Source organism: Macrobrachium rosenbergii, chromosome 4, assembly GCF_040412425.1.
Source record: "Macrobrachium rosenbergii isolate ZJJX-2024 chromosome 4, ASM4041242v1, whole genome shotgun sequence".
Taxonomy (NCBI): domain Eukaryota; kingdom Metazoa; phylum Arthropoda; class Malacostraca; order Decapoda; family Palaemonidae; genus Macrobrachium; species Macrobrachium rosenbergii.
This window is the reverse complement of record NC_089744.1, coordinates 16,285,001-16,311,754: the sequence shown is the minus strand read 5'-3', so window position 1 is coordinate 16,311,754 and position 26,754 is coordinate 16,285,001. Positions and strand designations below refer to the sequence as shown.

General features: G+C 38.7%; 1 protein-coding gene across 2 annotated transcripts in view; it reads right to left on the bottom strand.

The window, feature by feature from the left end:
* Nucleotides 1-26,754, bottom strand: part of LOC136830606 (uncharacterized) — a 782,434-nt gene that overhangs the window by 24,096 nt on the left and 731,584 nt on the right. For both annotated transcript variants that reach the window (XM_067090162.1, XM_067090172.1), the window contains exons 3-4: nucleotides 20,121-20,256; nucleotides 7,933-8,066 (exon numbers count right to left, since the gene is read on the bottom strand). In XM_067090162.1, coding sequence (XP_066946263.1) covers nucleotides 7,933-8,066; nucleotides 20,121-20,256 — 270 coding nt within the window. The remainder of the gene's footprint in view (nucleotides 1-7,932; nucleotides 8,067-20,120; nucleotides 20,257-26,754) is intronic.

The following is a 26,754-nucleotide window of genomic DNA, read 5'->3' as shown; positions in this document are numbered from 1 at the left end:
CATAATTAATCAAGAAAATAGCGCAGATGACAAGTTTAGGAAAGCCAACGTCAATTAGAACGTAGATATCTCGTCGTTCGACAAAAGTAGTTTAGCGTTTCATCCATAATGAGTAGTGGTCATCTCTTAACAGTGATATAAATTTGATCACAAAATTAATCTGTCAATCAATCAGAGGCTAAATGTCATTAAAAGGACAAGCATGATTAGTTCTAAGAATGAGGTGCCTTTCCTTCCAGGTCATAAACCGTTTCTTAATGCTGACACCAACCGTTGTTTGTTTGTTGGTTGGCTGGTTTTAAAGATGCATCAACTATTTTAGATTATGATCCCTGCCATTTCATGAGATTTTTGCTTTCCGTTACTTTTGGGGGATGAAACCTCAAAAGAGGTATTTTGTCGTAAGTCACCTTCTCTCTCTCTCTCTCTCTCTCTCTCTCTCTCTCTCTCTCTCTCTCTCTCTCTCTCTCTCTCTTTCATTTTATGCTTAACACAACTTTGAAATCTGATAAAAATGGAAGGCAATCTCGTCTTTACCCGGATCATGGTTCTCTTCCGATAGTTACTGGTCTTGTTTTTGTTGCTTTGCCTGTTGTTATTATTTTTTCTACACTGTTCATTATCATTAGAATCAAGAGTAAAATCTTTATATTGCAGTCTGTCAGTTTAGTTGTATTTCTCGGTATAATGTGGTTCGGATTCCACAGTAAGCTGTAGGTCCCGTTGCTAGGTAACCAATTGGTTCTTAGCCACGTAAAATAAGTCTAGTCCTTCGGGCCAGCCTTAGGAGAGCTGTTAATCAGCTCAGTGGTCTGGTTAAACTAAGGTATTCTTATCTTACTTGTATTTCATATTTGCCCTTATCGTTTTGTAGTTTTTTATTCGTTTCGGTGTCTCTAATGAGTAATCTCTTTTGTTCTCGTTTCCTCTTACCTTTTCTGTTTATATATTTGCTTGTAAACATGAACAGCCTTCGCTGGTACTATGTTCGAAGTTTTAATGTCTGTCACTTTCCCTTTTCTCTGTCGTATTACTGTCTACCTACTTTGCTTTCCTTGAATCTCCGCTGCCTGTATGATTCCTTGCGTATCACCATTTACGCAGTCCCGACATCGCTCTGCTTGTCTGAACATGTCTGTTTAGCCATTGGTTTCCCTCTTTCATGTCTGTTTGTTTTGGAGCCAGGCTTTAATGATGGTTGGTTTGCCTAGCTAATAATGTTTCTTTTCATCGTATATCTTTCGTTTTATCGCAACTTTTCTCTTTCCCAAATCACATAATCTGCCATATTACCTATCTGTTACCCTGTCATTTTTCCCCTTCCAAAAGCTGTCAAAGAAATGAGCAATTAAGCCACGGCCCGTCAGCATTCTCCTACACAAAAGAATAATAATTCACACATATTTCACACGCGAATTTTTCTGTATCATTTTTCCCCTGGCCCCTTCCCACTCAAAAACCAAAATACCTCCCAAACAAATGCATTATCAGATATCTGCCCATAGTGATGCCTCATAATTTGAACTAATGAATTTGCTGCCAAACTCTAAACGCTTCGTAATGGGATCAGCATTGAATTGGAATGAGAGCATCATCAGGTAACAATTGCTTGGCGTGCCAAGAGCGGCCGAAAGGATTGTTTCAGTTTTTGCTTTTGAATATGTTTGTGGAATGAATGAGTTCCCTCGCTGAGAATTGGAATTTCTTTCTTTATGGCGAATTGTAGTGAGTTTGTTATTATTATTATCAGTGTCATTTTTGTTATTATCATTTTCAGTGTTATTTTTGTATTTGTTGCTGTTAATACTGCTGTTATTGTAGGCTCTGATGGTGGTAGTAGTATTGCTTTTAATTCTCCTGTTTAAATGATAGTAAATAACATAACCAGCGAAACATAATGATGTTTATGAAAGCCATATTTTCATATCATATATCATCATATACAGTGCGTATAAGAAACACATAATTAGCTTTATAATTAGACTGCAAAACATAAATATATAAAGATCAAAAGAAAGCAGTAGTGAAATACTTTTTCTAAAAAGAAAGGCGTGATATAGGATGCTTCATAGCAAATTTCACGCGTAGTGTAAGATTTTACTTTCATTATTAGATTATTATCTGGCAGAGACTGCTGCAACAGCGCTTAAATTGCAGAGCATAGTCTGCAAATGAAGCTGTTCATACAAGCACTGCGCAGCCAGTATCATCCTTTTCAATATTCAGCGAAGCACTTTATAAACAAATGCACAGCGCATTACTTATCTTGGTTATTGTATTGGCCTTCCACCAACCATATTCTCTCTCTCTCTCTCTCTCTCTCTCTCTCTCTCTCTCTCTCTCTCTCTCTCTCTCTATCGGATCAAGAACCTCATATTCTCTTGTGTAATAGCAGTTCCCAAGCTTCTCTCTCTCTCTCTCTCTCTCTCTCTCTCTCTCTCTCTCTCTCTCTCTCTCTCTTTCGCTTACTATCGGATCAAGAACCTCATATTCTCTTGTCTACTAGCAGTTCCCAAGTCTCTCTCTCTCTCTCTCTCTCTCTCTCTCTCTCTCTCTCTCTCTCTCTTCTTGCTATCGGATCAAGAACCTCATATTCTCTTGTCTACTAGCAGTTCCCAAGTCTCTCTCTCTCTCTCTCTCTCTCTCTCTCTCTCTCTCTCTCTCTCTCTCTCTCTCTTGCTATCGGATCAAGAACCTCATATTCTCTTGTCTACTAGCAGTTCCCAAGTCTCTCTCTCTCTCTCTCTCTCTCTCTCTCTCTCTCTCTCTCTCTCTCTCTCTCTCTCTCTCTCGCTGGAATGAGGAGATGGTTCCAGCCTCCTGTTCAAAACAGTGTTTATAATCTGAGTTGGTAACTGTCTTTCCTGGGTAGTTGGACTGGCAATTTTCTCGCTCAATTGATCTTGTTACAAACTTTCCAAGATAGGAAACGAACAGGGATAGGATAGTAGTGGGGAGGTGGGAAGAGGGGGATAGTTGAGGGGGAAGGGGGCGCTCTCACGAGAATCCTTCACAGCGCGTAGGATTCCCTCACAAAGTCTTGACTGTATCATCGTTGTCTAATTTCTTTTGGGATGGGGCTCCGGTATTTAGAATATCTTGAATTGAGTCTCTACACTCCCCACCCCCAACACCCCCTCTCTCTCTCTCTCTCTCTCTGACTGGTTGTTGTCTGTTTGTCTTATGTGATTTTATAATTGTATTGTACCCTGTAAATGGTGCACAAAATAGCGTAGATTAATGTGTGATTTTTTTTTTTTTTTTTTTTTGTCTTTTGCATTTTCTGTTGTTCGTGTTTTGGGTTTTGTTTCTGTTGCCCAAAGGAGTATCCAGTCGCACTTCCGTAGCATTTCCGTGGGAGTCATGCTGACTTTTGCAGCATGAAATCTTAATAAGTAACAGAGAAAACTGAACCAAAAATATATGAAACAGTGACATGAAAATCAAAAACTATGTATTTCAGGGGATAACTTTATTATGGATGTTTACTGTTTTGGTAGAGCCATTCCGTGTCTCCTGAAAACTTAGTTTTTTTATTTTTGTATAATAATAATAACAACAATAATAATAATAATAATAATAATAATAATAATAATAATAATAATAATAATTTTTACAATTTCCCAATTTTTCAAAGAATAAATTCAGATTAATCTATAATATTCATTATAGCCAGTAGAAGAAGGAAATGAAGTTTAGTAAGACTATCACAGTCTCTTTCCTTTACAGTTTCTCCTAAAACGCTGAAAATCGGAAATAAAACAATTTTTTTTTACGTAATCCGCTATTTTGGAGGAAATATAAAACATGAAATAATAATAAAATAACAATAATAGTGTTGAAATGTTCATATGCTGACAGACATCCTTTCCACAATTTTTAACGACTTTTAACCTTTTTTGTGACCTCGTCCGCTTGAAAATGGTTTTACATTCTGATAATTTTAACTTTCCTACCATGTTTCATGAAGATCTGATGACAAAGTATGAATAATAATAATAATAATAATAATAATAATAATAATAATAATAATAATAATAATAATAATAATAATAATAACCTAACTTTGGAAAGATAGATAAATATCTTGGCTCAGATCCAAAGCGCTCTATTAGAAATATATAAAAAAAAAATGTGTAGTCAATCCATTCTTTGGTTTTCGCTTAACCTGAGCTTATTTATGAACCGGTATTTTTTTTTTTTTTTGTAATGTGTAAAGCTTCAGAAATTTTCCTTTCCTTCAAAGTCAATATATTTTTTTTTCAGTTTCGAAGTTCTGTTGTCGAGCTATTTAGGATCAAAGTCCAGGATAGAATCAGGATATGCTAATGTATACTCAAGAAGGGATTTTTTTTTGTCTTCTGCATTTTTCGGAACGTGATTGTTTTGTGTATGCCATCAACAATAACAATAAATCTTCACTGGCACTATAGAGCTAAGAATATTGGTACTTTAACCCCTAACAGTAAATCTTTACTGGCATTGTAGAGCTAAGAATATTGGTACTTAAACCCCTAACAGTAAATCTTCACTGGCATTGTAGAGCTAAGAGTATTGGTACTTTAACCCCTAACAGTAAATCTTCACTGCCATTGTAGAGCTAAGAGCATTGGTACTTTAACCCCTAACAGTAAATCTTCACTGGCATTGTAGAGCTAAGAGTATTGGTTCTTTAACCCCTAACAGTAAATCTTCACTGGCATTGTAGAGCTAAGAGTATTGGTACTTTAACCCCTAACAATAAATCTTCACTGGCATTGTAGAGCGAAGAATATTGGTACTTTATCCTCTAACAGTAAATCTTCACTGGCATTGTAGAGCTAAGAGTATTGGTACTTTAACCCCTAACAGTAAATCTTCACTGGCATTGTAGAGCTAAGAGTATTGGTACTTTAACCCCTAACAGTAAATCTTCACTGGCATTGTAGAGCTAAGAGTATTGGTACTTTAACCCCTAACAATAAACCTTCAGTGGCATTGTAGAGCTAAGAATATTGGTACTTAAACCCCCTACCAATAAGTGTTCACTGGCATTGTAGAGCTAAGAGCGTTGGTACTTTAACCCCTAACAATAAACCTTCACTGCCATTGTAGAGCTAAGAATATTGGTACTTTAACCCCTAACAATAAATCTTTACTGGCATTGTAGAGCTAAGTGTATTGGTACTTTAACCCCTAACAATAAATCTTCACTGGCATTGTAGAGCTAAGAACATTGGTACTTTAACCCCTAACAATAAATCTTCACTGCCATTGTAGAGCTGAGAGCATTGGTACTTTAACCCCTAACAATAAATCTTCACTGGCATTGTAGAGCTAAGAATATTGGTACTTTAACCCCTAACAATAAATCTTCACTGGCATTGTAGAGCTAAGAGCATTGGTACTTTAACCCCTAACAATAAATCTTCACTGGCATTGTAGAGCTAAGAGTATTGGTACTCTAACCCCTAACAATAAATCTTCACTGGCATTGTAGAGCTAAGAGTGTTGGTACTTTAACCCTTAACAATAAATCTTCACTGGCATTGTAGAGCTAAGACTATTGGTACTTTAACCCCTAACAATAAATCTTCACTGGCATTGTAGAGCTAAGAGTGTTGGTACTTTAACCCCTAACAATAAATCTTCACTGGCATTGTAGAGCTAAGAGTGTTGGTACTTTAACCCCTAACAATAAATCTTCACTGGCATTGTAGAGCTAAGAGTATTGGTACTTTAACCCCTAACAATAAATCTTCACTGGCATTGTAGAGCTAAGAGTGTTTGTACTTTAACCCCAAACAGTAAATCTTCCCTAGCATTGTAGAGCTAAGAGTATTGGTACTTTAACCCCAAACAGTAAATCTTCCCTGGCATTGTAGAGCTAAGAGTATTGGTACTTTAACTCCAAACAGTAAATCTTCACATGTATTGCAGAGGTAAGCATTGATACTTTAACCCCTAACAATAAATCTTCACTGGCATTGTAGAGCTGAGAGCATTGGTACTTTAACCCCTGGCTAATGGTAATGCTGATATTAGACTCGGATAGAATTATGATTTAAGCCCACAGAAATATCACAGATTATGAGAAAATTTTAATTTTATTCTGATGATGAAATCATATCTCTTCAGTAATCCCCGGGTCACTTTAATAGCCCTCTAGAGGGATGACAGGATCTCGTAAATATTTCGACAGATTTCTGCGATAGGGTTTCTTGTCGGTGTTGAGTAAATAGATGAAATAGAAAATATTTATATATCTTCCGGTTGATTCGATCGTGTTGTAATGTAGGCGAATAAAGTAACCAGTAATGAAATAATGTGCAAGAAAATACATTTCGCAGTTCACCGAAAACACACGCACACACACACTCTCTCTTAAACATACTCTCTCTCTCTCTCTCTCTCTCTCTCTCTCTCTCTCTCTCTCTCTCTCTCTCTCTCTCTCTGTCTATATATATATATATATATATATATATATATATATATATATATATGTATATGTATATATATATATATTTATATATATATATATATGTATGTATTATTTATGTATATATATACATATATATGTATGTATGTATGTATATATATAAATATAAATATCTTTATAATATATATATATATATATATATATATATATATATATATATATATATATATATATATATATATATATATATATATATATATATATATATATATATATATATATATATATATATATACACATGGGTGGGTTGACTGCAGTGGGTTGTAACCGGGAGAGAAGAAGGTCAAAGGTCTTGCAACATCATTTAAAATAGAAACTTAGAATCAGAATATTTACACTGAACATAATTAAGAAATGTAACGCCTTGTAAACGTTCGTTTCATTGCAAATCATTACTTTTTTCTGAGGCAATAGCAAGCAAACGTTTACATCCATCTAATAACAAATATACATATATCAGATTAGAAAGTTGTTATCGTAACAAAAGCTTATAACTTCTGTTCAGGAGCGAATAATTGTTTGCATCGTCTCCCCTTCTGTTAATCAAATGAATTGCGTTTATAGATAACACAGAACTAATTAATGTTATACGTTGTATTCCCTGCTTTTTGAAAGTGATTGTTGTAATACTCAAACTACAGCCAGATTATGAACGGTCGAATAATTAATGTCAGCTATTCTCCATCTTAAATTACGAAATGGATTCCAACAAAAGCTGTATAAGTGTTAAAAAAACATCTGTCACAATAAATATATATAAAAAATAAAACCTAGCAATATTAATTATACATTCAGTATTACTTCGGTCTTTTTTTCAATCAATTGGTATAACGATCTTCTTCTTTCGACCTTATCAATCCCACTGTACAGCAGGGTCGGCCGCTCGAGTCAACTTTCTCCATCTATTTCTATTCCTTGCATCTGCTTCCCCCAGTCCCACCTCACCCATGTCCCTCCTCACCACATCCATCCATCTGATCCGATGACGCCCCACACTCCTCCTCCTCCCCATCACTGGCATGTTCTTAGCTCTCTTGATTGGTTCCACCTCCTCTCTTCTTATTACATGGCCATAGTATCTCAAACGAGCTTCCCTCCCTAGCCTTCTCCTTGACGTTACATATACCACACATTCTTCTTATATGTTGACTCTCCCTCCTTTCCAGTAGTGATATTCCAGCAATCCATCTCACCATCCTCACCTCGGTTCTTTCCAACAGTCCCTCCTCTTTCCTCTTAAGTGCCCAAGTTTCTGCCCCATATAATAGTACAGACCTGGTAACTGTCTTATAAATTTTCATTTTGAGCCTTAATGGCATTTTCTTGTCTAAAACAACTCCAGTTACTTCCCTCCATTTTGGTGTAACGGTCTTAGATAACATCAATCCAGTCAAAAGAAACGACAAGCATTTAACAGAAACATCAGTCATATGACATATTTATGGTTTGTTTACCTCTTCTCCGTTGATGTACCAAGTGAGGTCTGCGGCAGGAATAGAGGCTGCCGAGATACAGGTCAGACGGGCGGTGTCACCGATGCGGTAGTCGTTTTGGGTTCCTTCTATGGTGGGCGTCTCCGTTGGCACTACTGGAAAAAACGAAAAGAAGAATCGCTGAACTGTAGATGGGTACAAACAATTACATCTAAGTGCAGTAAGTGTACGTTTATAAAAATGTGCCTTATTCACGTTCATGTGGTCAGATTTGAATGAGTTGGGTTGTATGACCTTTTATTATTATTATTATTATTATTATTATTATTATTATTATTATTATTATTATTATTATTATTATTATTATTATTATTTCAGTAGATGAAACCTATTCACATGAGACAAGCACACAGGGGCTATTATTATTTATTTATTATTATTATTATTATTATTATTATTATTATTATTATTATTATTATTATTTCAGTAGATGAAACCTATTCACATGGAAGAAGCACACAGGGGCTATTGACTTGAAATTCAAGCTTCCAAAGAATGTTGGTTTCAACCTTCCACCGCAGACCCCACACTGCAGCAGTAAACTGATCGTGATACAGAGCCAGTGATTTTTCATCGGCCTGGGGGAGACGCGAACCCGCGAGTCTGAGTGGCATTCCACGACACTAACCACAATACCAGAGGACCATATGTTCTTATTTCGCAGAAGGACTTCAGTAACTACGTCAGCCATATTTCCTAATGTTTTATTTTACTGCGTGTACTGACGAAGTCACAGTTAGACTAGATACAGTATCGTCTCACCGTGATCCATCCTATTTCGACAAAATATGCAGTATTTAATGAAGGTCCCTTGGCCAGAGGTCCGGAACGGTAGGTAACTTCCAGAATGACAGGATTTAATGGATTTCCATCATCATTGCTAGTATTTCAATACCCTCAAAAAGGGCAGAAACAACTTAATTCTGCATATGACATATACATTTTTAAGTCTGGTAGAGATTCTGGTATCTGGAGGACCACGACAAAACCCTACCTTGGGGACGTAACGTACCGTCCAAAGACTGGGTGAAGGGGCCTTCATTTTGTTTACTCATACAAATAGAAACAAGTAGGGAAAGAACAGGTCCCTGGCTGGGTGACTGCAAATCTCGACCATGTTGGCGCAATACACCATCCCGAAGTTCAGACTTACGCCCCTTTACTTTGCATATATATACTTATTCATAGGACCCAGTAGTTCTGTGAATGTTATGTACAAAGTTAAGTATACCTTAGTTTAACCAGACCACTGAGCTGATTAACAGCTCTCCTAGGGCTGCCCCGAAGGGTTAGACTTATTTTACGTGGCTAAGAACCAATTGGTTATCTAGTAACGGGACCTACAGCTTATTGTGGAATCCGAACCACATTATACAGAGAAATGAATTTCTATCACCAGAAATAAATTCCTCTAATTCTTCATTGGCCGGTCGGAGACTCGAACTCGGGCCTAGCAGAGTGCTAGCCGAGAACTCTACCGGCTCGTCCAACAAGGAACTATGTTATGTACAGAATTATACATGAGACGTTATATACTCGTATAATATTATTATCCTTATTATTGGTGGCCGAATTAATAATGCTATTTTTATAGTCATCTGTGTTGCAAAGCAAGGAAAGATACTAGCATGATAACGAAGGTATCAATTGCAAGGTTGTTGACAAAGACGAGGACAACGGCAAATTGAGGCTATCAAGGAATTTGTCTCTTGTTCTTGTTTCAAGGATACGAAATATGATACACTGGGTGAATCTAGTTACTGATAAATTATAACAGAAATGAACAGAAATAACGATAGTTTGAAATATTGCAATCTTCAGCTTGATAAACAGATTTCAATTTAATGTACATATCATGTATTTACCTTCACCTTTCTATTTTCATTTTCTGATTTCTTCTGTTGTATGCGTTATTTTATGAGATCATACATAAATTAGTATGATTTAGCTAACTAAATTGGCGATCCAAGTATTTTAAGGATTCCCAGTTCAAATGAAAATGGCAGCATGTTTATTTTCTCTCTCTTCCTATCAGAGCAATAAGCGAAATCTGTAAGAACTGCCTCCTGTAAGTTGAACTGCAGCTGAACGAAGCATTATTGGCTCCGGCTAAACGAGAGTATGCAAATGATATCCTTTAATTAGCCTTAGCAATTGGGCCCGGGATACTGACGTCATCCGATAAGCTCCTAATGAAATTTAGCCACCGCGGAAGTATACCTGAAAGTTGAAAGCACCAGCTAAGAGAATTAAATACCACGTTGAATGTTTGAATAACTTCACTGGGTAAAGTTCGACGACCAATTCCCCGAGGCCATAGCGACGTTCGAATCGCGGGAATGAAATAATCATTTGCTGGGAAATGAAGAGATCTCTGTACCAGAATTTCAGGAGAAATGATGTAGGATTCGTCCGAAATCGAATTCATATCACGCTCGCGGGAAAACGCTCGGAAAGTTCTGCAGGATGAGAGATCTTTCATGGTTACTTTTAGTATGAAATAGGACAGCGAATTCTTTTTATTCTCTGGTCGGTGCTGGAGTAAGGCCCTAGGGCCTATATGCTCAAGAGGATGTCGGTCTGTTGATCTGAATGGTGGTGAGCGCAAGGAAATGGTTAGCATCGTGTCCCACACCTGTGCCACTCAGTATTCAATGAACGATCACTTACAGGAAATAAAACGAAGATTAACCATGCAACGACCATGGAGGCTCACCTTTTTGCTCTCAAAGGTTTAACCTTTATTCTTGTTATGTTAGATTCCAAAACTCACACATACACATACAAGCACGTTTGTATACGTATATATATATATATATATATATATATATATATATATATATATATATATATATATATATATATATATATATATATATATTTTTACAAATATTACTGCTGTTCGCCCTCGTAACTTTTGATTGTAAAAATATCAGCCTGACTGAGACCGGGAAAAGACGTTGTCTATATAGGAGCATCTTCAGTTCAAAACCTTAACGTCCGTTGGAGAACGGGATAGGGAAGTTAGGCCTTCCACCTATAGGAAAATTTCCATATTCAACTTTAAAATAGGTGGTCCTAAGGTCCTTTTTTCCTTTACCTGTCTCGTGGCGAATGTTTTAACAAAGCGTGGACGCCTAAGGCATGACTGATAGGCCTGTTTGACCCAGGCCAGGTCCGGGAAATTCAGAGAGAACCAAGCTTTCGGAGAGATAACACGTCCAGTTGGACCTCTTCCCCTTTCTTTGTCTATTATTCTATTAGTGAAGTGAAGAAACAATTGCAAGAACTCCACGTCGGTCGTTGATGCGCACAACGTTCGTCCTAAGGTAAAGTCGCTTTTTGTTCAAAACTTCGCCCATTCTTTTATCCTTTGATTTCTGTATTTCAAATTTCCTTTGTTCCCCCTTCAGCCACCACTTACGGTATATGTGTTCACGAAGTCTAGATTAAGCCAAATTATTATGTTGTTAGCTTCAACCCCGTTATTCCAGTAAAATACCTAGGATTTAGGGTAAGCAAAATCAGGTTAAATCTCGATGCTTTTGTATGCCTCGCGTCCGAAAGTTTGGAAGAACCGTTGCGTTTAAAATTAATTTCATCTCAAATATTCTTTGTTAAGGTTAATAACCCTTAACTGGCGACCTTTGGCTAATTAACGACTGTCTTTGAGGTTAACTTTTGGCTTCAAGTGGCAGGTTACGTGTAATCTTGGTTTGCAGGGCCGTGAAAACTACGTAAATTGAATAATACATGATCAACCAAGACCCTCACACGTAACATTGGCGACCTTGCGTAGAATCTAAAGTAAATTTTAGAGAAAGAATCTGGAGAAAAGGAAATTAAAATTACATTAATTCCAAAGATAAAAGTCAGATATTGAATTCCATTTCATTCTTCCAAACCAGGAACGAGGCATAATAATAAGCAGTAAAGAGAATAGTTATAATAACAGGTAGTGAGAATTAGCCGTAGGTAGGAAGGGTGCGACTCGAGAGCAGAGCGAATCACAATTTGTGTCGTTTAAGAAAGGGCATTTTACCGTGTTCGGACCGTGAGAGAAGTCGTTCAAGAAACGAATCCTAAGGCCGAGAAAAGCGGAGCCCATTTCATGTACACAAAGTAATGTAGAAATCGCGTCGGCAATTCCGATCGTTATTGTTTGCATATAGCGGGAATCATTCAAAACCGTGTCAGTGAAGTAGCAAACGAACTGAAATAGTAATTTTACAATAAAGGTACCGTTCAACAACGTAAATTTACGCAGGCAGGCTAGCATTTCTCTTTTCATTCTTTGTTTAATGTCCGGGTGAGAATACGATACCAAAAGACACAAAGTTGTTGGTAATTTAGTTTTCCATCCGTAACGGAAAACGCTATGCATGAGTGGTATATTTAAAGTAAAATCTGGATACCTGCATTTGTTGCGTTGTTTTGAATTTGTTTGAAAAAGAAAATACCCGCCATCTTGGATCCCTCCGCCGTTTCTTCGCGGTTGTTTTGAAATTGTTCGAACTGTTTGTGAGAGAACGCCATTTTGGGGTTTCCTTTGCCGACCGAGGTTGTTTTGAAATTTAGGCCTAACGGGACCTTGGCCGCCATCTCAAAGACCTTGTTATTGTGACCTCGACTCTGCTCCCGCCACTCTTGGGGCATATATTTTTTTTTGCTTTTCATGTAACCCACCTCCTAATATCTTAGCTAGGAAAAAACCAAAAGATAATTTAGGCAGGGAAAGATAGGCCTTAGTTAGGAGTAATAACAAGTTCCTACGAATACCTGCTATAAAAATCATATAAAGAGAATTAAAATTTTTACGATAAACTTTTGTGACGTCGGCTCCCGGGAAAATTAAGATAATAAAGTAATCCCTAAGGAAGCTAAGACGACGCATCTATATCATTTTATTAAGATCCATGCCATTGTGCATGTATAAAATCTTTGTTTACATGTTCTCAAGCAGCAAGAAATTAGCTGATTGAAAATCTCTCTCTCTCTCTCTCTCTCTCTCTCTCTCTCTCTCTCTCATTCAAGTAAGCATTCCTAACCTAAGTGTACGTGACCCTCTTCAAAGAAAGAACGGCCGACACTAGGCTAATTAATTCGAATACAATAAGCCAAATAAAAGAAACACCTCTGTCCCACAATAGATGAGGACAAGTTAAGAGTAATTACGATACAGTGATAAACTGTCGGTCACGAGTGAGGCCTGCTATCCAGACCGAAGCAAACAGTAGTTTTCACCCTCTGAAAAAAAAGAAGGGGCCAGCACTGGGGCCGGTACTGGGACCAGCCACTCACGAGGATCTTTAAGAAAAAAAAAAAACCCAAATTCACTTTATTCCACAGTGCCAATAATTTGCAGCACTCATCACTTGAATAGCTTACTTCTCTCTCTCTCTCTCTCTCTCTTTTACCTTCCCTTTCTCTCTCATTCGATTGTTGCACTCTGCAGGGGGTGTAGAGTGCCTTTCCTCCCATATAGCCTAGTTGGACTCCAGTAGAGGGTCCCTAGGAACACATTGGCACCATAAGTGCCACCAAGCAAGAATCCAGAAAAATAAATAAAACAAAACCAAAAGGGAACACAGAAGAGAAAGTTCTTCTGGAACCTAACCTGCACCAGTGCCTAGGGATACTGAGTGCCACCAGTGTGACCTGTACACGGCACACCCAAACTACAGTGCCACCTTTTGAAAGGGTGCCACGTCATTGAAGAGACACTTCCTCGCTGCCCAAGTACGCCCAGTCGACCGGTTAGACGCCCTTCCCACCAGAACCATGGCAGCAGAGCATTATAAAACTTTCCTGGGGCTGGGGACGGCGGCAGGTCTCACCGGCTCGAACTAACTACCTGCGTTAAGGAGCAAGTGGACGACTTGGCCAAGCGGGAGAAGGAAGAAAGACTCGAGCAGAGGAAGTATGAAGCCGAGCAAAGGAAGTATGAAGCCGAGCAGAGGAAGTATGAAGAAGAACGAAGGGTGTATGACGCCGAGCAAAGGCAATATGAAGAGGAAAAAGAAGAAAGAAGGAGACAGCATGAGTTAGCCTGCAAGGAAACCGAGTTAGCCCTAAAGGAGAAGGAGCTCGAGCTTGAGAGAGCGAAAATGGAGAATGCCGAAGCTATGGCTAGCCATCAAGCCTCCAGTCCTACACCTGCTGCATCAAACGCTCCAATTTCGAGCATCAATTCCTAGTCCCCAAGTGGACTGAGGACGAGCCAGAAGCATGGCTGGAGGAGATCGAGGCTCTTTTCGATAACTACAGCACCACGGAGACGGAGAGAGCCTTAATACTAGCCAAGCATATGGAGGAAAAGCCAAGGCAGTGCTTCGCTCACTGGAGAAGAGCCAGAGAGGTAACATGGCGGAAGTTCGTAGAGTCATTACCAAGGCCTACGAGATAACCCCAGAAAAATGGAGACAACGGTTCCGAGGTCTTGCCAAGGAAGTCGGCTGGTCTTGGACAGAATGGGCATGTCACAAAACCCAGTCCGGTGCAGCGCTGGTTCGACTCCTTGGCCTGCACGACGTTTGAGGATCTCTTCAATCGGACCATGCTAGAAGACCTTTACCAATGTGTGCCAGGGCCCCTTGCAGTATATCTTAACGATAAACAGCCCTCCACACTTATGGAAGCTTGTCGCATGGCTGATTCGTGGAAACCTTCAATCAGTCGCATAGCACCTCTCAGAAGCGAATCATCCCTCCGGCCTACCTCTCGAACTCCACTCTCGCCGAAGAGTGGACTGCCTAGCAAGACCCTGTGCAACTATTGCAAGAAGGGGGCCATGCTGAAGCTGAGTGCCGATACAAACTCGGCACTAATAAGCAGCCTAACCCTACCAGCCAGAACTCCGCTCCCGATTCATCCGCTCAGCCCTCTCCTCCAACAGTTACTGCAGGCCACCGAGCCCATCCAAAAGGCCCGTGCAGATCCTGTGGGGCTGCTAGCCACTACAATGCTGGATCTCCGGCCTGTCCACATCATGTCCCCACCACCAAATTTGTCAACCTAATCAGCACTTCATTTTCTGCTGCTGGTCCGCACCGGATCCTTTACCCGAGACTGGAAACCCAGTTCATCTTGGTGGCCCCTCTTCAGAGCACTAGCCTGCCAGTGACCCTTCCGGTCACAGTAGACACTGCGGCAGATATTAGCCTGATCGCCAGGGCCCAAGTGCCAGCCGGTGCCATGGTTGACGAAGAAACCCGGTGGGAAATGAAGTGGATAGAGGGCCACACCATTACAGTTCCTACGGTCCAACTCCAGGTAATGACACCTTGGGGCACGATACCCCACCGCCTTGGCGTGGTAGGTGGAATTCGCCCGAGTGGTCTTCTTGTTGGGTCGGGATCTTCTCTGCGGAAGCCCGTCACCAACGCCACTCCGCAGCCACGTTACCTCCTCCACGGAAACCCCAGTTGTAACTCCCAAAATGACAAACCTCCACCTTCCGCCCACCAAAGTGGTCCGCGGAAGGGGCGCCACCCAACCTATTTCAGGCCTAGCCCTCTCCAATCGCGAAGGGCTGGCCCACCAAGAGGTCCTCCCTCCGCGAAGAGAGATTCAGGAGGAGCAGTACCGCTGCAGGACGTGCAAGCGGGCAGACCACTCCACAAATTGGGAGGGCTGCCCAAGCAAGCAACGCCCAGCGGACGCCCCCGGAACAAAACTCTAGGAGAGGCTACGATCTCCTGCTGGGGCAGGAATCTCTGCCGCAGCCAAACCCAAGTCGTCCGAGAGGTATTGCACCTCCGGACCACTCATCAGGCATGCCTGACCTCAACTGCTGCCAGTGCCACTTGCGAGCACTGAGCAGTGCCAGACTCCGTCCGCCACGGACGTTGAGCTACCAATGGAAAAGGCCCTATGCCGGGTCTAAATCATGAGGCGAATCCTCCTCCGGGAGATTTAGGATTCCCCATGCAGTTGATCATCGCGACTGGAGAGCCTCCAGCACCCGAAACTTCTTTGCAAAATTTGATTCCAGGATGAACCCTGGAGGATCGAAATGGTACCCCTCCCTTGGAAGACCAGGAACTGGCATCCTCGGATGCAGAAGTCGAGATCGCTCTCACTCGGTTGTCGCAGCAGCCGGAGTAGGAGTCCTCCGCAGCTTTTGCAGTTGCCCTGACTTCGCGCCCGCTAGCCCTTCTGGCCTGTCCCCGAGTCGGTGCTCTCATCACCTGCTAGGCCAGCTACTGATAGGCCTTGGAGGAAACCGAAGAAGAAGAAGAAGGGCGGAAGAGAGCCCAGTAGTTGCCGAGCTATAAGCTCCTCCTGGCACTAGTGCCCTCTCGGCACAGTGCCCTAACATCTAAGAGTGATCCTGGCCCCTTGCCCAGAGGAGGTAGCCAGTGTGATCTCTTCCTTTATTTGTACCTAGCCTAGGCCACCTTAAAGTACAGTACATCAATTTAGTAGCCTTGTTCTTTCCACTTACCACCGAGCCGCAGTAATCATGTAAGTAGCCTAACTAATTTCAGTAATCTTAACTATTGTGAAACGAGCCACGATGCTCGTGACACGCATGGCCTAAGACCTCAGTGAGGCACCCATTTATCATATGAGGCAACCCTCATCATGAATTAACTAGTAAATTTTAATTGTATTAAACATAAACCATGTTGTAATTTAGTTAGAATATTAACTCTTATGTTGGTGCTACGGTCGGGTTAGGATAGGTTAGGCTAGGGAATATCATAGAATGTACCACTAGGCTAGGTCTAAATCACATCATGACTGTAGGAGGTAGCCTATAATAACCGTGAGCACCTTCTAGTACTATTAGAATTAGGTTAAGTAGTGATTATAGCTCATATCCTATCTAGGGTTAGGTAGTTCTGTAGCTAGGTAGGCTAACCAGGACTAATCTGCTCAGGGGAAGGAGAGTAACCTACGAGAGGCGAACAGCTTGCTTAGTATAGACCTTCACGCCCGAAAAGGGAGTGAAGGCCCTCTTAAGGGGGGGAGCTTTTACAAATATTACTGCTGTTTGCCCTCGTAACTTTTGATTGTAAAAATATCAGCCTGACTGAGACCGGGAAAAGACGTTGTCTATATAGGAGCATCTTCAGTTCAAACCTTAACGTCCGTTGGAGAACGGGATAGGGAAGTTAGGCCTTCCACCCTATAGGAAAATTTCCATATTCAACTTTAAAAATAGGTGGTCCTAAGGTCCTTTTTTCCTTTTTACCTGTCTCTCGTGGCGAATGTTTTAACAAAGCGTAGACGCCTAAGGCATGACTGATAGGCCTGTTTGACCCAGGCCAGGTCCGGGAAATTCAGAGAGAACCAAGCTTTCGGAGAGATAACACGTCCAGTTGGACCTCTTCCCCCTTTCTTTGTCTATTATTCTATTAGTGAAGTGAAGAAACAATTGCAAGAACTCCACGTCGGTCGTTGATGCGCACAATGTTCGTCCTAAGGTAAAGTCGCTTTTGTTCAAAACTTCGCCCATTCTTTTATCCTTTGATTTCTGTATTTCAAATTTCCTTTGTTCCCCCTTCAGCCACCACTTACGGTATATGTGTTCACGAAGTCTAGATTAAGCCAAATTATTATGTTGTTAGCTTCAACCCCGTTATTCCAGTAAAATACCTAGGATTTAGGGTAAGCAAAATCAGGTTAAATCTCGATGCTTTTGTATGCCTCGCGTCCGAAAGTTTGGAAGAACCGTTGCGTTTAAAATTAATTTCATCTCAAATATTCTTTGTTAAGGTTAATAACCCTTAACTGGCGACCTTTGGCTAATTAACGACTGTCTTTGAGGTTAACTTTTGGCTTCAAGTGGCAGGTTACGTGTAATCTTGGTTTGCAGGGCCGTGAAAACTACGTAAATTGAATAATACATGATCAACCAAGACCCTCACACGTAACAATATATATATATATATATATATACACGACAGTTAGTCATTAGTTACGCAGCATATTAGGCAACAACTAACCCATTCTCATTGAACTTACTATGCTTTGGGAATAACACGTCCAAAGGGCACCATATGAGGCAACAACTGCCTAATCCAAGGTTCGAGCATATGCCTCATCAAGTTGGAACTGGAGTGAGTGACAGTGACTTAATCCACTTGTGACTGAATGCATTAAATCTCGCAGATTTAACCAAATTTGTTTCCAACTCAGCAAGGGGTACTTTCCTCCACTACTTGTTTATGGGGAGGTTTTATTGCTATACACATTCTTAATTTTGATTCTCAGAAATCCGCTTACATTAAGGATTTAATAACTCTCTCTGACACCTGCTTATAATACGGTGAAATTACTTTACAGTAATACATAGTTAATTGGTGTCCATAAACTTCTGACGCAATTGTGTGTATATTTGGGCTTGAGAGTATAGTAGCTGCCTTATAATGTATATTAGATATTTCAATTCTTCCTAATTCGCCTTGATACAAAGAGTCATGCTCATTAGGATGATATACTCGTATTCCATTGTAAGTATGCCTGAATAATTCCGTTTCTCTTACTTTGGAGAAGTTTTTGGATAAAGGAAAAATGTGACTCAAATATCACACTTTGCTAAGAATCATAATATCGATGATTAATAATAAAAAGATAAAGAACTGTTAGGCACACTCTAAAATTATTAACTGCGTTTCGCAAGGTGTTGTTAACAGTATCATTCCAAAAAGCATGGACAGTATTGTAAAAACTATCAGGTGCTCGTCATTAAATACAAAGGTTGGGGGACCTTGTTCTACTGAATCAAATCAACCAAAGCAAAATGGTCCATCTCGTCACGTTTGACAATTTTTTTCGCCACATTTTCTTCTCGTTTTGTGACTTGCACTTTGTATTCCCCTTTATGAAGATATTTCACCTCAGAATCCTGTATTTCCTTTCACCAACTCACAGCAACCATACTCAGACTTGGTAAGAGAGTTGGTTTAAAGCCCCTTTGTTTAAGATTGCGCCAGCCTTGTGCTGGCACGGGCTCTTGCTCCTGGAGGAGCCCGGAAAAAAAAGCCCCCTTTATTCATGCCAACATAGATTCCTTCATTCCAGTTTTTGCAGACCTCCAGTTAACTCTTTATCTCATTCCTTTTTTTTATTTCTCACTTGTTTAATTCTATCACCAGAGGCTGTTGGGAAAAACGTTTGATTAGGATATGTTCATTTTTGTGCCATCCACAGTTATAATCAACATCCCACACACGCAGCATCTCTTGTACTACATTTTCTTGTGTCACACCAATGATGCTATCGGTCCTACAGACCGAAAAGGATTTCTGTTGTCTCAGTAAATGCCTTTCCTCTTAACAAACATATCTTTTCACACCTCTTTATATCAGTAATTTCAATCAGTAAAAAAAGATCTCATTAGTGACACCCTCTACTCCTTGAACCTTTCGATTTTTGTGTGGTTTCTTCTATGGCCTCTTCACGAACCAGTCTTAATTCTCATTGCAATCTTCTCCAATATTTCATCATCCAATTCTGCATATTTTTTTCCTATATTCGACAGCCTATCAAAATGCTAAAAGTCATCACAAGCCTAAATTCTGTTTATGCAGTATTATTTCTATATGATGGTTTATTCCCAGAATCTTTCGGCTGCTAAACTCTCACTCAGAAACTAAATACTTCTAAAACATTTATCGCCAGAGAAGCCTGGACCTCATGTTTTATTTTTGTCTTACTTTGATGACACCTTCGTATTTGGCTACATTAGTTTGAGTTTTAATATTCAGTTACACTTCTAATAATTTATCTTTTTTTATATTTTTTTTCATGCTTCGTTGTAGAATTGCACGATTCACATTTATTTTCCTTCCTTTCTGTGATTCTCTATCCATTATTGTAAACGTTGTCAATTTAAGAATATTGCATAGCAGATTTAACATGCACAGTATAAAGTATAAACAATTTCAGAAAGGTCAAGCCGTTCACCCTTAGTTAAATAATAACGAAATTAAAATTTTACCCTTTGCGGTTATCATCTAGTACAAATGACGCATGTTAATTGTTTCAAATGTTCATACTAACTTTTTTTCTAATTTTTAATGAATTACGAAGAGCGGAGGTGTTACTTAACGCATATCTTATACCATGGCTAGCTTCAATGTGTTTCAAGAACAAAGATATTAAAATAGTCCACGCTGACTTGAAAACATAATACTCACCAACAACCATCATTTCTCCACTTTTGTCAGCAGTGTGGAAGCCTGGCCAATCGGTCACAACCTCACATTTATATCTTCCGCCAGAATTGAGGCCAACATCACGCAAGACGACACTTTCGCCGGTTGATAAGTCGTACTGTGGAGGAAATAAAACATTAATAGAAAAATTACAAAGGCAAAACACCGAATATAAGTATTCTCCATGAAATCAATGAGAAAAAAGTCTGCCACTATCACAGAACCAGGTAATTAAACATGAGACTATAGGCATAAGCACGCCTAAACTCACAAACACACACACATACCCATATATATATATATATATATATATATATATATATATATATATATATATATATATATATATATATATATATATATATATATATATATATATATATATATATATATATATAAAGTGAACTTGTGTATACTGTTCTTTTGGGAATCATGTATTTCCAACCGTCTACCCCTTTTCCAAAAGAATGTCCAAAGACTCTTTCCATTCTCATCTATTCAAGGAACTCTATAGCTGTCACCAATGCTGTCTCCTCCAACTCCTACTTTTGCTTTCAAATTATCTAGCAGGGCAACCCTCTCATGTTCATCAAATCCAAATAAGTGCAGATTCAAACTCTCCACAATACTCACTTTTCTTCTCCTTCCTTTCAAATCCCGGCTCACACATTCTTTGTGTGTGTGTCTGTGTGTGTATTTATTTCATCCAGCTTCCTCAGCTAACATACACTTCTCATTTGCACCGCCTACACGACAACATGAACCTTCCAGTATCCATGATGATTGACGTTTTGATCCAGAGACTAACAAAGATGAAAAGACAATGTATGCCGGAATGGAAAGTGTAAAGCCAGGGTAGCCGCAACACTCATGTTGGGGAGATTCTATTGACGGGTGACAAATGCGTTAGTAAAGAACTGTATGGGTAAGATTCAGTGTAGTGGCTATAAGAGTTGTGACAAAGAGTGAGTGTGAGCCGGGGTTTGAAAGGAAGGAGAAGAAAAGTGAGTAATGTGGAGAGTTTGAATCTGTGCTTATTTGGATTTGAAGAACATGAGAGGGTTGCCCTGCTAGATAATTTGAAAGGAAAAGTAGGAGGTGGAGGAGACAGCATTGTGACAGCTATAGAGTTCCTTGAATAAATGAGAATGGAGAGAGTCTTTGGACATTTTTTTGGAAAAGGGGTAGACGGTTGTAAATACATGATTCCCACAGAAAAGTATACACAAGTTCACTTTTGGGAGAGAGAAAATAGTAGATCATGTACTGGTTGAGAGTAGATGGAAATGCAAGTTGATGGAGATGCTGTTGAGAAGATGAGTGACAGGAGTGTATGTGATCTTTATTTAACTGAACCCATATTTAGATAGAAGTTCAACTAGGAGAGGAAGAATTGGAAATACAGCTGCAAGGGTAACTGAGGTAACAGAGTTTGATAAGATGGAAATAAGAAACATATAAGGAGAAATTAAATAAGAAGGGCTTTGGTTACAGGGAAACAAGTGGAAGAATTGCATAAAGAGTGTAAAATCCTAGAATTGGATTATGTTTGTTGTTCCAGGAAGGTAGGAAGAGGTAATAAAGACTGTGAATGGTGTCATTTGCAGTTGCAAGGCAGAATAAAATATAAATTGAGTTATGTAGTCTGAAAGAGCATGCAGTCCTATGTTGAGTATTATGAGAATATAATGAATATGGAAGTTACATGAGAGGCCTATGGAAGTGGAAAGAGTTACAGTAAGTTTGAGAATTCATGAAAATGTAACTTGAAAGGATGAGAGAAACTAGGAAGCTGGCAAATGTCAAGATACCAGGAATTGGTGTGATTAGTATTGAGATGCTGTGGCACAGGGGTGAAAGTGACATTGAGTCTAACTAGTCTGTGTAATAAGGTGTGATGGATGAGTGGAAGGTACCTAATTAATGAGTGAGAGGAATAATTGTTGTTACTCTGGATAAAGGTAAAGGTGACAGAGGAGATATAACCTTGTTCATTATACCAGGGAAAGTGTGTGGTACAATTTTGATTTAGAAAGTAAAACATGTGATGGCGGGTTTAATAGAAAAAGAGCATTGTGAGTTTAGCCAGGGAAGAATTGATGGTCTATGTGAAGTGTATTGAAGATGCATGGTATAGAGGCTAAACTGCTGATAACAATAAAAATTTTTCCATGATAGAAGTGAAACATGTGTTGGGGTTTGTAATCATAGGAGTGGTATGTTTTTGTGTTAAAATGTGGCTGACACAGGTTGTGTTATGCCTCTGTGGCTGCTTAATTTCTTTCAGGGTAAAGTAGGCAAGAAATCAGAGAAAGGACGGTTGATGTAACTGCAGTTTGAGGGACAAGGAGATGAGGCTTGATGTTTGCAGATGATGCATAACTGATTGGGGATAGTGAAGCGAAACTGGAGAGATTAGTGAATGAATCTGAAGGTATTAGCAAGAAGAGAAACTTGAGAATAAATGTAGTTATGATGTTAAATGAGAACCAGGAAAATTGAGCCAGTATGGCAGGTGAGAAAATGGAACCAATAGATTCTGATGATCATTTAGGAGCGAAGATTTTTTATTGATTGTAGGATGAATGAAGAGGTGAGTCACGTAACAGTTGAAGCAAAAGGTCAGGTTTTCCGGAAAACCTGGGATGTCTCTGAGGCTAAGGCCAGAATGTTTGAAGTGATTTTTGAGCTAACTCTTCTAAAAAAGTGAAGCGTGGATGTCACAAACAAATGAAATACAAAAGATGGAAACTGTGGAGTAGACCTGTTTGTATGATATTTGTTATATAAAAGGAATAGGAATGCACAGAAATTTTTAATTAAATAGAAAGAATGTTAAAAGGGTTATTGTAGGTAGAGGTAAAAATGTTAAACCAGTGTATTTCAAGATGGTGAGGTCATATGGAAGAAATAGAGGACGGCAGGTTGATAAAACGAATATGCTGTTCAGAAGATTAGGAAGAAAGGTTGAGAGGCTGACCTAGAAAGGGAGGCAAAAATAAAGTGAAAGAGGTATTGGAAACAAGGGCCCTACACATCCAGGAAGTGAGAAATTGCATGTAAGATGTAAGAGAATGGGTGCATATAAGTGGGTATCTGACATACGGCTGGTGAACCTTTTGTGTACGAGTATGAATCAGCTAAAGTATAGAAGTTTTTTGCATGCTGTTCATCTACTCTTTGGCAGTTGAAGCGTGAAAGTGGCGGTAATTGTTGCTTTTAATTTCATGGGAGGCAGATCCTCATACATATATATATGTGTGTGTGTGTGTGCGTATGTGTGGTTTTGTGTCTGTGTGTGTTTTACGCAAGAAATTCATTTCAATGGCTTCACGTTTTCACTCATGTTTAGCATTAGTGTCTTCTGTCTTTAAAGGTTAATTAGCTAACAAATCTTTAACAAATTCAAACTTTTGCTTCTATATATACATTCTTTTATACCAAATAAGTTTACCTATAGCCATTCCATTTCTCAGCCTTCCATCATTCCCTTACTTTTACTTCTGCATACTTATGGAGAGTAATCGCCTCCATTATCCCCACTTACATCAGTTTTTATTTATATCAGGATTTTTGCCTACCTCCCATGCTTCCATTCAACATAGAAAACGTTACTTTTTATGACATTAAATACTCTGTGCCATCTGATTGAACTAGACACTTCGTATTCCATTCACTTTCCTTTTCAGTACGACAGACTTTCACATTCATCTCGAGAACTTTCGTCGACTTTCTTTTATCGCCCAATCCATAGTATTAAGCATCCACATAACATCATTCTGTTCCTCCGAAGATGGCGGTGGGTACAGATATATAGTAAGATGGTGCTCAATATCATATCCCTATAGTGACGGCTGAAACGTGAATGAACCCTTCGCATAGAAAACTACCGCAATATTTCCTGCAGCATCCTGCAACTTCCTAATTGCCATCCTTACAATATCAGCAATAAGTTCCCAAATGACCTTTAACACTTCCACTTCTGTATTATTCATTCTACAGTCTTCTGGCGTGTACATTTAGCATATAGCTTGCTCTATGGACTGCAAACATCATTTTCTTCACACCCACATACATTATATATATATTTATATTGTCACAATGTATATCAAGTACCTGGTTATTACACAACTAGTCACAAAATCCAAAAATTTACCTCACTTCAGCCAGATACCTGAACCCTCATAACAATAAAATTACGACTGAACACTCTGAAGGTAACTGTGATCCCTAAAAACTTGTTTATCACTTGAAATATCAAACTAGGTTATCAAGTAATGTCTGAGGTATTGAGATATACTAGATAAAAAGGGCATCACTCCATCAAACAGCTATAAGTGTTTCCCTGGTCTTCATTCACTTCAACTGTTTGAAGGAGAACAAAACATGTCTATCACTTTGCCTTATGCACACACAAATAACCCTATTCATTGGTGGTCAAAAAATGAAACACTGTGTTTTTAAAACTTTAAATACAAAAATTTATTTCTAACTTCAAAAATTATAATTAGAATTCACAATCTGAAAAATTTACCATTGCTTGAAAACAACACAAGATTTAATTAATTCTTAAACAAGATTAATTCACAAAACTTTAATTTATCAAGAAATTACATTAACTAAGCAAAATTTCAGACTATTAAAATTTACTCAAGATTTGAAAAAGAAATCTTAAATGAAAATCAAATAAAGTATTCAATATTAAAGTATCAAAAAATGTGTAAAATGCTAAGTAAATAAATGTTAAATCACCAACACAAAAGTTTGGGTAAAACTATGAAATTGTAAGCACAAGAACACACAAAAAAATGCAAAAACAAGAACACAAAAAATGCACAAAAGGTTTATCAACAATAAACCACTTTACCTTATACAAGTTTCTGAACACTTTTACAGAACTCTTGCTGCATCAGAAACACACTTTTATATCATAGGCACCATTACACTTATTTTACACTTTCTTGTAGGCACCGTTACACTTGTTTTACACTTTCTTGTACTAAGACCTCAGAAAGATACACACTTTAATAGTGACCACACCAAATCTGCTATATTGTAAATTTTACTCTCCTCTGAAGGAAGAGAGTGATAAGACAGAGAGACAGAGCCTAACCAAACTCTACAGAGTCTCTGTCTGGACTGATCAGTTTCCCAAAACTCTACTATGAGAATAAACCTATGTTGCCAGTTAGGCATTTTTTGGAAATGGGTCACTCTGGGAATCTTCCCTGGAAAAAAAGGAATAAACAGAGTTTTTTTACCTTGGAGGAGGGAAAATAATCAGGGAATTATTCTCCAGCTCGAAAAGAGCTATCTGGGCCCATCAGCATGCATCCTTTTAAATGGAGAGGGGATTTCCTGTATGCACACCTGTTCCAACAGAAAATGCTTCTGGATCAAGCAGCTTATCTAAACCTGTCATCCCACATCTCTTTAGTTGATAGAGGATTTTCTGTCTTAACACTTGTGCAAACAACAAACTTTTAGATCAGCCACTGTTATCTGAACCTGTCATCTCATCTCCCTTTTAGTTGACAACTTAAGTGGTTTGGGGCCTCTCTCGCATAAAGGGACAAACCGTGGTCACCCACTTGACACCTGAATAAACATTCAGCTGTGAAAACAAGAGCCTAACAGGAAAATGTATCTTATCTCTAAAATCACACAGTCAACCAACCCTTTAAGATGACAAATACAAGAGAGAATATATCAAAATTACATACAATATGTCAATTTTATAGAAAACATATATATTATAATATATATATATATATATATATATATATATATATATATATATATATATATATATATATATATATATATATATATATATATATATATATGCATACATACATAAACTGCAATCTAAGATGATCAAGGTCTTTGCTACTGGCATATATAGTAATGACTGTTGTTGTATAAGTAATTGCTGTTCTCGTGCTTTTAATTTTCTGTGTAGGAAACCTACAATATGGCCTGGAAGTTTATTGCTCAGTTAGTTTAGCTGATTTAGATTAAGCCTGCTTTGCACTAGCAGGACCCATTGCCTAAGATAAGGTAATGTGGTGTTGAAGGGGTTCAGGGTCTAATATGAACCTCAAAGCCATTTGAACCTACAGATATTAGTACGATATTAACTTTTTTCTTGTTTTTGCCTGAAGCAGCTAGGGTTTAATTCACACTCTTACCGGGACTTATTCTAACTGTGATTCCCTGAGGTTGGGTGTAAATGTCGCTTCTCATTAGATATTAATAAAAATTTAATTCTTATAAGTTGCAGTATATGAAATTTCATTTGCAAAGGATAGCATCACCTTTAATACTGGAAATGACAAATCCTGGCTTTCCATAGATATGAATGATACATGCGCAACTATAAATAACTAAGTTCCTGTAAATTCCGTAACACAAATCCCTTTCAATCCATTTGCCATTTAATTGGTTTCTGTTAATCGTAGAGTAAAATGCAAATGACTGACATTTTCGATTGAAAATCATATTGAAAAAAAACTTTTTTGATGAACTCTCAGTAAACGTTTGGAGAATTTTCTCTAGTGTTACTATTGTCTGTGAAATTGTATAATGCAAAGCAAACGTTTGTTATGTACAGTAT